This window comes from Sinocyclocheilus grahami, unplaced genomic scaffold (assembly GCF_001515645.1).
Source record: "Sinocyclocheilus grahami isolate Dianchi unplaced genomic scaffold, SAMN03320097.WGS_v1.1 scaffold153.1, whole genome shotgun sequence".
Lineage (NCBI taxonomy): Eukaryota > Metazoa > Chordata > Actinopteri > Cypriniformes > Cyprinidae > Sinocyclocheilus > Sinocyclocheilus grahami.
In genome coordinates, this window is record NW_015505332.1 from 552,993 (window position 1) to 566,656 (window position 13,664).

Sequence of the window (13,664 nt, forward strand, 5' to 3'; positions counted from 1 at the left end):
AGTACGTTTACATGGACAACAATACTCCAATTTTAATATGATTAAGAATCTACCATGTAAACAGAGATTTTTGATTACCTTAATCCGGCTAAAGTCATAATCGAAGCAAACAGAAATCGAATTAAGACATGTGGAGTTTTCCTATTTTAGTCGCATTACAGAAGTGCAGAATAGACATGTAAACACCTTAATCACATTATTACCGTCGTGTAGGACTTTTCGCCGCATTTTGCGACAGGATACACACACGGCAGTGCTCAACCATTTGACGGCAAATAAAACAGCTTCAACACCGCTATCGTCTGTATGCACGTACAAATAATTAACTGCACTTGAAGCTTTCATAAAATTAAAAATGAAACACCCAAAACTGTACATGGCATCATCACGAAAACGAACTATATGTTTATGCGTGAAATTCCGGAGGGGACGTCGGATGGCGTCATGTGGGGACGTAATAACGTGTGCCATTAATCGAACTATGTACTATAACATGACACGGCACAAGTAAAAGATGAGTCTTCTTCAAATGTATCGGCATGACTAAAGAGCACATTGGGATGAGACGTGACATCTAGCTCAACACTTCCCTTCAGCAGAGACGCTTTAACTATTCTTCATCTCACTGCATGTGGCAGCTTTAGTGCTAAATCCTTACCCACCATTGGGAAAGCAGGACAAATAATGCAGGTCAGGGAGAAAAAAAAAGCCCCAGAGCGCAGGCTGGAGCTGAAAGATCAGCCGCTGTGCTGCAGGTAAACAGCTCCCTCGGCCTTTGACGCACACAGGGCCTGGATGCTTAGACAGAATTTGAAAGGTTATTGAACAGAGGGCAAAGTTTGATCCGCTGAGTGTCAACCCTCCCTGCTACTTTAGCATTTAGTCTAGACGAGCGCAAAATAAACACCACTGGGGCCACAACGCTTTCGAGCAATCAATGAAGTTCAAAGGTGATGTTCATGGAGTCAATGCTAATGTTTCATTTTCCTTTTGGTTTGCATCCAAGTTCCAAACAAAACAGAAAGTAATCAAATGAGATGACGTATCCTTCATTTGTTAAACATTTAATATGCAAAATATGGATTTCATTTTGTTTATATATATATATATATATATATATAGTATGACCCCCGTTCTGGCAAAATGATGCTCACGGGCAAATTTTTTAATCTATTTTGAACTTGAAATAAAAATAAACTTTATCTGAAATAAAATAAAAGCATTCAAAAAGTAAACTTATTTCAGTTAGTTATCAATACAACAATTGTATTTAGTTTAACTTGATGTACTAAAATAAGTATCACTCAAACTGAAACAAAAATGAATAAAAACTATATAGATATTAAAAAAACTATAATAGTGTCTCAATGGTACTAAAATAATGTGTTAATACATTTAATGCATCATATACAGGAAAATATAGTAAGTATATAATTTTAATATGAAAATAATAATATTATATAGTTAATTATAGAACATTAAATTACATTTTAAATGCACTAAATGTAAAATAAATTATTCACATTTTAAGAAATATATTTTTTTAATAAAAACTATAATTGTATCTAAATAGTACTAAAATCACACTATTAATAAATTAGTTTAATGTATTATACATGTAAATATAATACATATTATTAATAATAAATAATAATATAACACTAAATTATATTTAACATTTACTACATTCATTAAAATATATGAGTATCACAATTTAATTTAGATTATTTAAACAGTCATTATGATGCATTTTTTTGTCATTGTTTAATTTATTAAATTATATTAATATTCATACATTTTAATTTACATTTAATAGATTAAAAAAACATTACATAATTACGAAATGATTAAAAATGCATCCTAATGACTATTATTATAAGTGAAAAAAGACTTTTGTGATATATAGCATTATCATAATCCCCGTGTCCTAGGACAGTTGGACAGGTAGTTTTACAGATAAAATCAGCACATGAGCAGTCATGCCATGCTAGCTTCAGTTCTACCTGTTTTGGCATCCACACATGACCTCTTAGGCTGTCACAGCACAGTACTGGCTAATGCGCCGAGGAATTAGTCTTAACTCAGTAATGAAAACACACCCCATTCATTTTTGGGGGTGATCTAGAGAAAAGCAGGATGCGTCTTGTGCCTCCCACGTCCGTCTAAAGCCAGTGCAGATGTATGCTAATGGACTCCCTGCGCTTCCAGCACGGCATCAGTGCGGCCCACTCATTCTTTAGACCGGTTCCTCTCCCGTAATGAGGGGCCAGAGGCGCTTCAGAAAACGCTGTGCCATTATTTCATTGTTTTGGGAGTGCATGCACATTTACAAATAGAATGACTTCTGAAATGCCAACACTGAGCATTGGGGCTGATATCATATTATTAATGACTAATTAATGAAAATCTCTGATCATGTTTATAATTTATAATGATTATAAATATTAATTAATTAAAAATATTTGCTTTAAATTTTAAAAATGCAAAACTGAAACACCCATCAATGCTTCATTTTGCAATGCATACATGTGATTTCCTACAGTCAGTTACTCTTTACACAAGGATGAGCTCCATTTGTTTTTATCTCTGTGTTTTTTAATCCATTTATGCAAATAGGCTTACATGGTGCTATCAGCATTGCACCTCTTTGATAAGTGTCAAATGGTAAGGACAGCAATATTGTCTGCTGCAGTTATTATTTTATGTGTCTAACTGAAGGTTGTGGTGAACTGATGGTGCAGTACTATTTCCTGTACTTTGGCAATTTCACAGCAGTCAAATCCTTGCATTTTACTCTTCTCTGGCCTAGAACTGGGCTGTATGACCAAAATCTTACAGTATGTCAAGGTAATGTAACAGTAAACACAAGATAGCTCTGGAAATGCAACCAAAAAACATATTTATTAATATACTATACACTACCGTTCAAAAGTTTGGGGTCAGTATGATTTAAAAAAAAAGGAAATTAATACTTTTATTCAGAAAGGACACAATAGATGAATCAAAACTAGCTATTTAAAATTCAGTTATTATTTATTCCATGAATAATAATTGGCTACTGAAAATTCAGCTTTGCCATCACAGGAATAAATGACATTTTAAAATATTAAAACACAAACTACTGTATATGCACTTATATATCTACTGCAGAATAAACAGGACTGCAAAGTATCTACTGGATGAAACACGTCTATCATCATACAGCATATATCATCATGCCTCCCAGCCGTCCTCTGGCCTAATTAGTCCTTGCAATTAACCTGACTCACAGCCCACTGTGACAGGAATACATAACAGAGTATGCTGTCGATGCAGGAGTTCACAGCACTTGGGGCTTCTTTACAAAACTGCACTTAAGACATGTATACATGGACTATTTTTAAGGTGGAGAAGTCATAATCTATCAGTGCCAATACAATATGAAGGGTTCCTACAGAGTTTGACCAACAGAATTCCATTGCTTTATCAGTTGGTTTGTGATTTTAAAAAATAATAAAAATCAACGAATCAATGAATTTAGAACCATTTCCTCATATTTACATTATTCTAAATCTGCATGACTTTTTAATATCCATTATATGCTAAATATGTTTTTTTTTGGGTCACACTTTAGTTGCAACTAAACATTCTCATTATTAACTAACTATTAACTACAACTTCTGCCTCAATAAACTCCTAATTTGCTGCTTATTAATAGTTAGTAAGGCAGTTGTTAGGTTTAGGTGAGAAGTAGGATTCTAGGATCTAAAATATGGTCATGCTGCAGAATAATGTGCTTTATACTAATGAACAGTCAATATGCATGCTAATAAGCAACTAGTTTATAGTGAGAATTGGTCCCTAAACTAAAGTGTTACCAATTTTGAATCACATTCATTCTTTTCAATATAATACAAGTGAATGAAAACTGACCACACAGAATATCTGTAATTTTTAAAGGGGTCATATGATGCGATTTCAATTTTTCCTTTCTCTTTGGAGAAAAAAGTTGCAAAGACTAAAGTCTCAAATCCAAAGAGATATTCTTTATAAAAGTTAAGAGTCGGCCACACCTACCTAAAACGAAATCAACGAATCAATGAATTTAGAACTATTTCCTCATATTTACATTATTCTAAATCTGCATGACTTTTTAATATCCATTATATGCTAAATATGTTTTTTTTTGGGTCACACTTTAGTTGCAACTAAACATTCTCATTATTAACTAACTATTAACTACAACTTCTGCATCAATAAACTCCTAATTTGCTGCTTATTAATAGTTAGTAAGGCAGTTGTTAGGTTTAGGTGAGAAGTAGGATTCTAGGATCTAAAATATGGTCATGCTGCAGAATAATGTGCTTTATACTAATGAACAGTCAATATGCATGCTAATAAGCAACTAGTTTATAGTGAGAATTGGTCCCTAAACTAAAGTGTTACCAATTTTGAATCACATTCATTCTTTTCAATATAATACAAGTGAATGAAAACTGACCACACAGAATATCTGTAATTTTTAAAGGGGTCATATGATGCGATTTCAATTTTTCCTTTCTCTTTGGAGAAAAAAGTTGCAAAGACTAAAGTCTCAAATCCAAAGAGATATTCTTTATAAAAGTTAAGAGTCGGCCACACCTACCTAAAACGGCTCGTTCTAACACGCCCCCACATGTCTACCTCACTATGTGGGAAGATTTGCATAACACCACCCAAATGTTCACGCAAAGAAAGAAGGCGTGCCTTTTAGTCTCACTGTAGTTTTGTTGACGCTGCAGCCATGTCGTGAAGACGCTGTGTGCTTCGTTGTGAAAGCGAAACTACTTTGTTTGGTCTTCCAAAAGAGGACACGACTACAAATCAGTAGTATTTACAACACTGTTCCAGAACAGTTTAACCCAAATATCCAGATGTGTGCAGCGCATTTTATGGAGGACTGTTTACTGATCCTGGGAGAGTAACGTTAGACTAAAATGCTGGCAGTTCTGACTTACGTAAGTATGTTTTCATTTAAAGGATTTGCCACTGATGATTCAAACGCGAGCTTTGGGCAGTAGAGTAGCATTTGTTGTTTGTCATTTCTCCGATCACAAATGCAGACAGAGTTTTATGTTTACACGGCGCGATGCAACGCAACGCAACGCGTAAAAAGACAGTAGAAGTCATTATAATCAGTAATTATGTCCCCACAGGATGCAACAAATGCCTCGTTTATAATGGGTTTTAATGTTTTTGCCTCGTCGCTCCGGCCAGGACATGGCATCAACTGTATGTGAGGGGTGTAACATTTCCGTCTCACGCTTGAGGTATTCAGCCAATCACAACGCACTGGATAGCTGGCCAATCACAGCACACCTTGCTTTTTCAGACGATGAGCTTTGTGTTTCAAAAAGGCGGGGCATAGAGGAGAAACAATAATGTACAGTATGTGGAAAATAATGTGTTTTTTAACTTTAAACCGCATAAACCCATTTCATTACACCAAATACACCAAATAATGTTCTTTTTAGCAACATCATATGACCCCTTTAAGAATTTGTATGTCACACTTCACAACTAAGTGAAGAAACTGCAAACATCTACAGTTGGTTAAATATGATTAAATATAGAGTTAATATAAAATATATATTCATGATCATAAGCAAAATAGACAAATATATATATATTCATTAGACATTTAAAGTACTTTTAATATATATATATATATATAATGAATAAGGAACCATGAATGTGTCAGCAGAGTCTGAGCAAACAACACTAGAGCAACAATGCAGAAATAAACTTTACAATACCACATGCTTCTACGTGTACTGTAAAGCCAGGATATGAACTCTTAACTCTTCCTCACAAAAGTTCAACAGTCAAATGCAATGCAAATGCACAGGAGAGCAGCTGACACGTAAAAACTCTGTAATACTGCAGCCATGTTGCACCGTCAATATTTACAGGCGCGCAACAACTGTTACATTTCAACCCGTTTGTAAAACTTTTGAGAGGAACACAAAACTAATACCTGCAGTGTGTGTTTCATGCGCGTTCTCCAGAGGCGTTTCTGCATCAGAGTAGTCTTTAAACTGAACTTCTCTCACGGTAACAGGCCAGATTTTACCAGTGATCGCGTCTCTGAACGACTGAATATAATCCATATTCAGATCTCCCCCAAAGCATAAACATTTAAAAAGCAATAAAAACAACGCAATAACGCCCAGTCATTTGCCCAGAGGAGACTGTGAAACACGCGAGCAGAAGCAGGAACTGAAACTGACAGCAGCTGCTGAACTTTTCGCCGTTTGTTGCGCTACATGATTTACGCACGCAACGTGACGCGACGCGACCAAAACGCTCTCTACGCTGCAAGTGATGGAACGCTGACGGAAACAAAGACTGTGATTGGTCGACTGCCTGCGACGTCAGGATTAAACGCGCGACAGACGCTTCGCGTCGCGTCGGTAGCCGTGTACAGTGAAAACGCCTGAGGGGAAAAATGATTGAAGCAACATTTATGTGCAAATAACGCACTGTTTGAAGTTAACACCAAATTACTGTTTTGAAGAGTATGGCCAATTATGTTTACTGGCTAGTTTTGAGTTCGTAAATTCGTAGGGTTTAAAACAACATAGGCTAATACAGTTTTTTAATACAGTAAGGGAAGCTTATATAGGCCTAAATATTATAATATTCATTTCAAGTAATGTTTTCACATCTTTATATTTATTGGAGCATCTTGCAAGTGTGATACTAATGACCCAGTAAACAAACACATACTTTTTTTTACACTAACATTACATACACTAACACAAGTATAGCTCTGACACAGATAATCATGGTATGCTAGGCCTATATGATTTGATCTGCCTTGGTCACTTTTGAATTGTGGTTACATAAACAAAACACACCAGCAAACACTGCTATCTCATGATCGCCAAAATAACAGTAAACCTTGAATTCAGAGGGGGCAAATTAGGCAAACATGCTGTAATTATGCAGAGAGTCTCAATTATATTTTAACTTGATGAAAACAGCTTGCAGGGAAAGCTATCAGTAGATCTCCACCTCCCCAACGACATCTATACAGCTCATCTGACGATATGAGAGCCACTGCTAATTGCAAAGATTGTTCAGTGTCTTTTTAATTCATCAAGTTAATTACATCCCAAGGGGTGACAAATGAAATGTGCCTCTCAGGCCAAATGTACACAGATTCCAAAATCCCCAAAAACTTAAATAAGTGAAACTCCCTCTGCTGGTCAGCCATAATGTTGTACACTTATAGATTTGTGCCATGTTCAGCCCAGCTGAGTTGGCAACAATATATGACATGCATGAATTCAACTGCCGATAAAAGACTTCCCTTTGTTGTGAAAACAAATGAAAGTTATCATCAGAGTAACACAGAACCCTGAAAGTCCAGACGTCTGGTCAAAACAGCTGCGTTTAGAAGAAAATTGAGCACAATGAAGGTGCATCTGATGGATGGATGAAACAATTGAGGTCAGCTTCTTCATCCTCTTCCTGATCTGGCATTTTTTAATTTCTATTTTTGGTCATTTTAGTGCAGGAACTATTGAGTAATTCACCATATCAGTGTCATTTTAGCAGTATTATATTGTAGTACTCATTAACATTTTTAATTGCTTTTATTTTTATATTTTCAGTTTTAGTAATGTGCCATTTTTATTAGTTTTTAAAAATATTTCTATATAGCTTTAATGGATTTTTATTTCAGTTTTAGTTACTCCTTTACTATCAGTTAGTACTATTACTTCTTTAGTTACTTTAAAGGGGTCATATGATGCGATTTCAATTTTTCCTTTCTCTTTGAAGTGTTACAAGCTCTTGGTGCATAAAGAAGATCTGTAAAGTTGCAAAGACTAAAGTCTCAAATCCAAAGAGATATTCTTTATAAAAGTTAAGAGTTAACCACTCCTACCAAAAACGCCTCGTTCTAACACGCCCCCCACATGTCTACGTCACTATGTGGGACGATTTGCATAACGCTGCCCAAATGTTCATGCAAAGAAAGAAGGCATAACTTGTATTCTCTGTGTAGTTTTGTTGTTGCCGCCGCCATTTCGTGAAGGCACTGTGTGATTCGTTGTGAAAGCGAAACTACTTTGTTTGGATAGAGGAGAAAAAATAATGTACAGTATGTGGAAAATAATGTTTTTTTTTAACCTTAAACCGCATAAACACATTTCATTACACCAAATACACAAAATAATGTTCTTTTTAGCAACATCATATGACCCTTTTAAGTTTGCTGCCAAGCTAACTCTTCTAATTTTCATTTAAGTTTTTTTTTCATTTGATGTTTTTCATCTAATATTTTTGTAATTTCAATTACTGAATACATTTTTAATAGCTTTACTTTAAATTAACAACAACACTACTGTCCGAAATAAAAATTCTGTCATTATTTACTCATGTCAGTCCAAGATGGTATTTTTTTATGTGGAATTCAAAAAGAGAAATTTAGAACATTATTCCATGAATAAGAACCTCACACAGAGCTGCCTTCAGAAAACTTGGAATACAGCGCTCAAATCATATAGGCTACTTTCATAGTTTTTTTCAGTCCTTCTGGTCACTAGTATGAACGTTATGGAAAATATATTGTATTTGATTCCACTGAAAATATAATAAGTATATGGGTTTGATGATGTTTTTCATTTGTAGATGAACTACTGTACACAGGAGCTACAAAATGGCACACAGAAGCTAAAGGACAGTCCTTGTTGTGCTGTAATTGCAATGAAGTTCAAAAACCAGCAGGTCACTAAATAATTTCTTAAATAATGATAAGTGAAGGGCCTTTCAAATTCTTCTTGTGCTGGGCTCAACACAGATACACAAACATACTATTGATTCGAGGTTCTCCACAAGCTCGGCTGTAATTAAAGAACAGTTTAATTTGATCGGCCCTATGAAAGATCCACCATTCTCATTAAATAGAAGAGAAATAAAGTAAGCCATATTAGCTGAGGGAGATTAAAGCAGGGCTTCCCTCCCAACCAATATTCCTCTCTCCTCTGTGCGCACAGTATTCATGCCTTCTTCTATTTCAATTTCCAGAATGGAAGTGAGTCTGGGGAAATAATAAGGAGCACACAGAATTAGTTCATTTGTTCTCCATTAGATATTTATAGCGATTCATCAAATGTTCCAAACCAGAACGAGGCAAGATTTTTCTAGATATATAGCCTACACACATGTATCATCACTGCAACCAGCAGTATTTTATACATACCTAATTACTGAATACGATCAACCAGGGTCTAAAATTAAAACTCAAGCAGCGCCAAATGCAAGAAAAATTGCCTTTGATGAGTAAATTAAATGGAGTTCCTTTCCAATCTGCTCATAACTTCATTAGGAACTGTAACATAAGGCTTAAATCGAATTGTAAGAGCGGTTTGACCCTCGCTGATGTAAGAGACGTGCAAAGACATACAAACACTCAAGACTCAAGCAGCAGCATCTTCTGTTTTAGTCAAGGGCCTTTTAGGATTGTCCTGGGCCCTGTGAATTTAAGCAGTTTTTGCTGTCGCATATTTAGAATGTTTTCAACATTTTCTTTCTTTTTTTTGTTTTGACAGAAATTAATACTTTCATTCAACAAGGATGTGTTACAGTACATAAAAACGTGATAGTAAAAACAAGATTAGAAAAGATTTATATTTGGAATAAATGCTGTTCTTTTAAACTCATCATAAATCATGAAAAAGTATCACAGATATACAAAAATAATAATAAAAAGCAGCACAACTGTTTCCAAAATTGATAATAAATCAGAATATTAGAATGATTTCTGAAGGATCATGTGATGCTGAAGACTGTAATGACTGATGAAAATTCATCTTTGTATAGTTTATTATATTTTATTAAATTAGTGTTAAAGAAGAGATACGGTAGTACAGATGAAAATTAACTCAGGACCTGAAAATTGAGTTTTTGCCTGTATATCTCAAGTAAAATGCTGTATGGAAACTCTGGTTCAGGACCAAATGAGAGCCATAATCCTTTTCCTTCAGTCAAGATGGATCTCATTATTAAACCACCACAACTGCCATCTCCACAATGAATGTGTCCAGACACCACACACAGCACATCAACACAAGGATGAACATCTGCACATTACCCTGAGCTTCACAGTTTACAGGCCCAATTAGACAGACACAAATGGTGCAAAAACTCACTCCGCCTGGGCAGATGCAGCTAATAGAGAAAGCAGTGAAGCTCTGCTGCTGTAATGAATGAGCACAAAATACAATCAGATTATGCCAGACAGTCTCCCATACGACAGCTGTATTTGTGATAAACGATAAAGTGAAATGTTATTTATGACACAAAATGTGGTGCAGAGGAAGGACTCATAGAGATTTTGGATGTGGAGATAAAAGAGCAGCGAATGGATGTATGACATTCAATGCCTGAGACATTAATTTTCTGCCATTTTACTTGTGTGGGATTTTTCGGGATGGTAAATTGCTTTCTACAATCCCAGTGCAGCTCCCTGCTGAGTATGAGAGCACTATGATAGAGATATTCTAATAGGGTCTTGGTAAAACTGGAAAAAAGGAGACTGATTCATTTTAATGTATCACTTCAAATAAATGATTAAATGATTAGTTTGCTTTATCACTCACAAATGTTCAAGGAAGTCTTCAACTCATTTCACATACCTTGAAGTGTTTTAAAGGGGTCATATGATGCGATTTCAAGTTTTCCTTTCTCTTTGGAGTGTTACAAGCTGATTGTGCATAGATAAGATCCCTGAAGTTAAGACTCTGCCACACTCCCCTAAAACGGCTCGTTCTAACACGCCCCTACATATCTACCTCACTATGTGGAAATATTAGCATAATGCCACCCAAATGTTCACACAAAGAAAGAAGGCGTGGTTTCAGTAACCGCAGTTAGTGTTGAAGCAGCCAGGTGCAGGTGTGTGTTTCTAGGCGAAAGCAAAAGCACTTTATTTGGCCTTCCGAAAGTAGATGCATTTAGGAATCTTTAAGATTACTTACAACAGAACAGCAATGCATTTTATCTGCAAACACATACCAGCTTCATCACTGTGTCTGTCACGAGACTCTGTTCCCCTTTTTTTTCATTTATTTTGAAAGCTGAAGCTGGCGATTATGGTAAGAGGCATTACATTTCCGAAGAGTGCTTGCGGTGTTCGGCCAATCACAATGCACTGGGTCAGCTGGCCAATCAGAGCAGACTGCGCTTGTCGGAAGGAGGGACTTTGTAGAAAACTAAGTGTTTGAGAGAGGCGGGGCATAGAGGACCTACAATAATGTACAGTATTTGAAAAATAATGTGTTTTTTGAACATTAAAGCATGTCAACATATTCTGTTACACCAAATACACAAAATAATGATCTTTAAAAAAGCATCATATGACCCCTTTAACAAAAAAAAACAAAAAAAAACAATACTAAAAAATCTAGAAACCTTACTAAATATTATATTATCCAGCATGATTTCCAAATGTACTATTGTGCATCAGTGAAAACAAGAAAATCTGAATTTGTACAAAAAGTTCATATGACCAATGTCAAAAATTTACTTATTTAATAATTACATATTTCTTAATATTTCATGTCATAATGTTTGTTTGGTTGGAATTTCAAATTCCAAATTAATGCTAAAATAAATAATAGTTAGGGGTGCATCTAACTTTTAATTAATAAAAATTCAATCTTTATTGAGTTCAGTCTGTGAGAGAAAAACAGTGAAAACATGCGTTGAAGATTTTATTGTATTTTATTTGCAATAGCCATCTGGCAGAAATTTAGTTCCTCTGACTGAGAGGAGGAAAAAAATCTAAATTTGTATCCATTTTAAAGCAAATACATACATACTGAATATCACTATAAAGATGAAAAATATAAAGGCATATTTTTTAGCAATATATCGCCATGCCCTACAGTGTTGTTGTTGTCAAACTCGCAGAAATCACACGCTTCCCCTGAGGCACAGCATACAGGTGGAGCGCTTGGCTTTCATGCAGGTGGATAATGTGCTTCTGTTCAGATGTATGATTGCCTCAAAGACAAAAGTACTGCTTTCCCTCTCTGAGATGACAGCACCATCTAACAGATGATTATGCTGTCCAAACTGCACAGAAACTCATGCATATTCATAAGACAAATGCAAATGACTCAGTCTGGCCTTAGAAGAATCTCAGAGAATGAATCATTTCACCAAGGCATTAATGTGTAACAGTCCCTCAACTGATGCATTAAACCTCAACCAAAAACCTACTCCTCGCTGATCTGAGTTTAGGAAGGTCTATTAGTTTGAACATGAGCAGTCATGAGAGGCCTGAGTCAGATCTTCCCATCAGCGTTTTTAACTCTGTGCTATTTGACCTTCTCTGCTCAATTGACCTCAGCGGTAGTTCAGTCATTGCTGTGAGAACCAGGGACTGCAATTATACACAGCATTCCTCAGAAACAAGTTTGACTGCATAGATGCACACAGCAACCAAACATCAGTTAGACTGTCACGACAGCAATCAATCAACTACTAGACTCATGTCACGCTAACCAATCAGCAACTGAACCCTTTACACGGCAACCAATCAGCAGCTAGACTCTTGTCATGGATCATCAGCTAGACTGTCTTCACAGCAACCAATAGCTGGATTCAGCCAATCAACTGCTAGACCAGTTCTTAACCTTATTTCAACCTTAGCAGAAATGCTGATAGAGTCTGATTTTATTGAATCAGTTCGCTGATACAATGATTAGTTTGCATCATCACACAAAAGAGTTCACTAAATCCCTGTATAGGGTCTAAATTCGCTCACTAGTTGTCCTGCAACACAATACATGATTTAAATCACACAATCGAGGTTGAGAAGCTCATCATGACAACAAATCATTCACTACTAGACTCTCCACATGAAGGAGTCACACGTACAGTCCTGTACAGGAGGGGGTGGCAGGCAGCTTTAACGCCAGGCATTTCCTGACGGCATTTGTGGAGGAAAAATCCCTGTACAAAGAAAGAAAATCGCATCAGGAAGACAAAGCTATTTTTAGCGGATAAGCCTCTCATCAAACTGAATTGTGTTCATTTGGCATCAGGAATTTTTCCCCATCCTGCTCAGTTTTTTTTTTCTGTTGTTGATATGGTTATGTCATATCTGTCCTGGTTACAGAGCACAAAAGGTTTCGCTTCAGAGTCCACAGGAGGGTTTAGAATTCACCTGAACAAACAGCCGACCCGCTGGGAAAAGCATTGCGATTCTGAAAAGTTGGGTTCTTGGCTCATCAACCTGGAAACAGAATACACAGTTAGCCTGGTAAATTGCATGAAATCTTTATTTGAAAATGGTCTCTTAAAATGGTAATCGCTCGTTCTTAAGATATACTGCAGCGCCGAGTCTCTTACTACGGTAATAACACACGACTGCACTGATCTGATCTGATCACAGCCCAGCTACACGCTGCATGGGGTCTGCTTTAGTGTGCCGCTACCAGAGGACTACAGCCTCCACAGACAGAGGGTTTAAAGTTTAGGAAGCCCTGCAAAGTCTCAATTAAGGTGGTGTCCCACTAGCTAGCTCAAAACAAATTGGCTGGAAATTTAGCTGGGTCAAAGGAGATGTATAATACCCAGAGAAAGCCTACCATTTGCATTACAATTAATTTCAATGGCAGTACTACCCC

The 13,664-nt window shown here is 36.2% G+C and overlaps 1 protein-coding gene across 4 annotated transcripts in view; it reads right to left on the bottom strand.

The window, feature by feature from the left end:
* The window catches only part of oxr1a (oxidation resistance 1a), a 186,567-nt gene that overhangs the window by 73,610 nt on the left and 99,293 nt on the right, over positions 1-13,664 (bottom strand). The window contains exon 1 of one of the 4 annotated variants that reach the window (XM_016281954.1): positions 5,996-6,284. The exons of the other annotated variants lie outside the window; for them this stretch is intronic. Coding sequence (XP_016137440.1) covers positions 5,996-6,128 — 133 coding nt within the window. The 5' untranslated portion in view covers positions 6,129-6,284. Of the gene's footprint in view, positions 1-5,995; positions 6,285-13,664 lie in introns of those variants that run through there. 4 annotated transcript variants of the gene reach the window in all.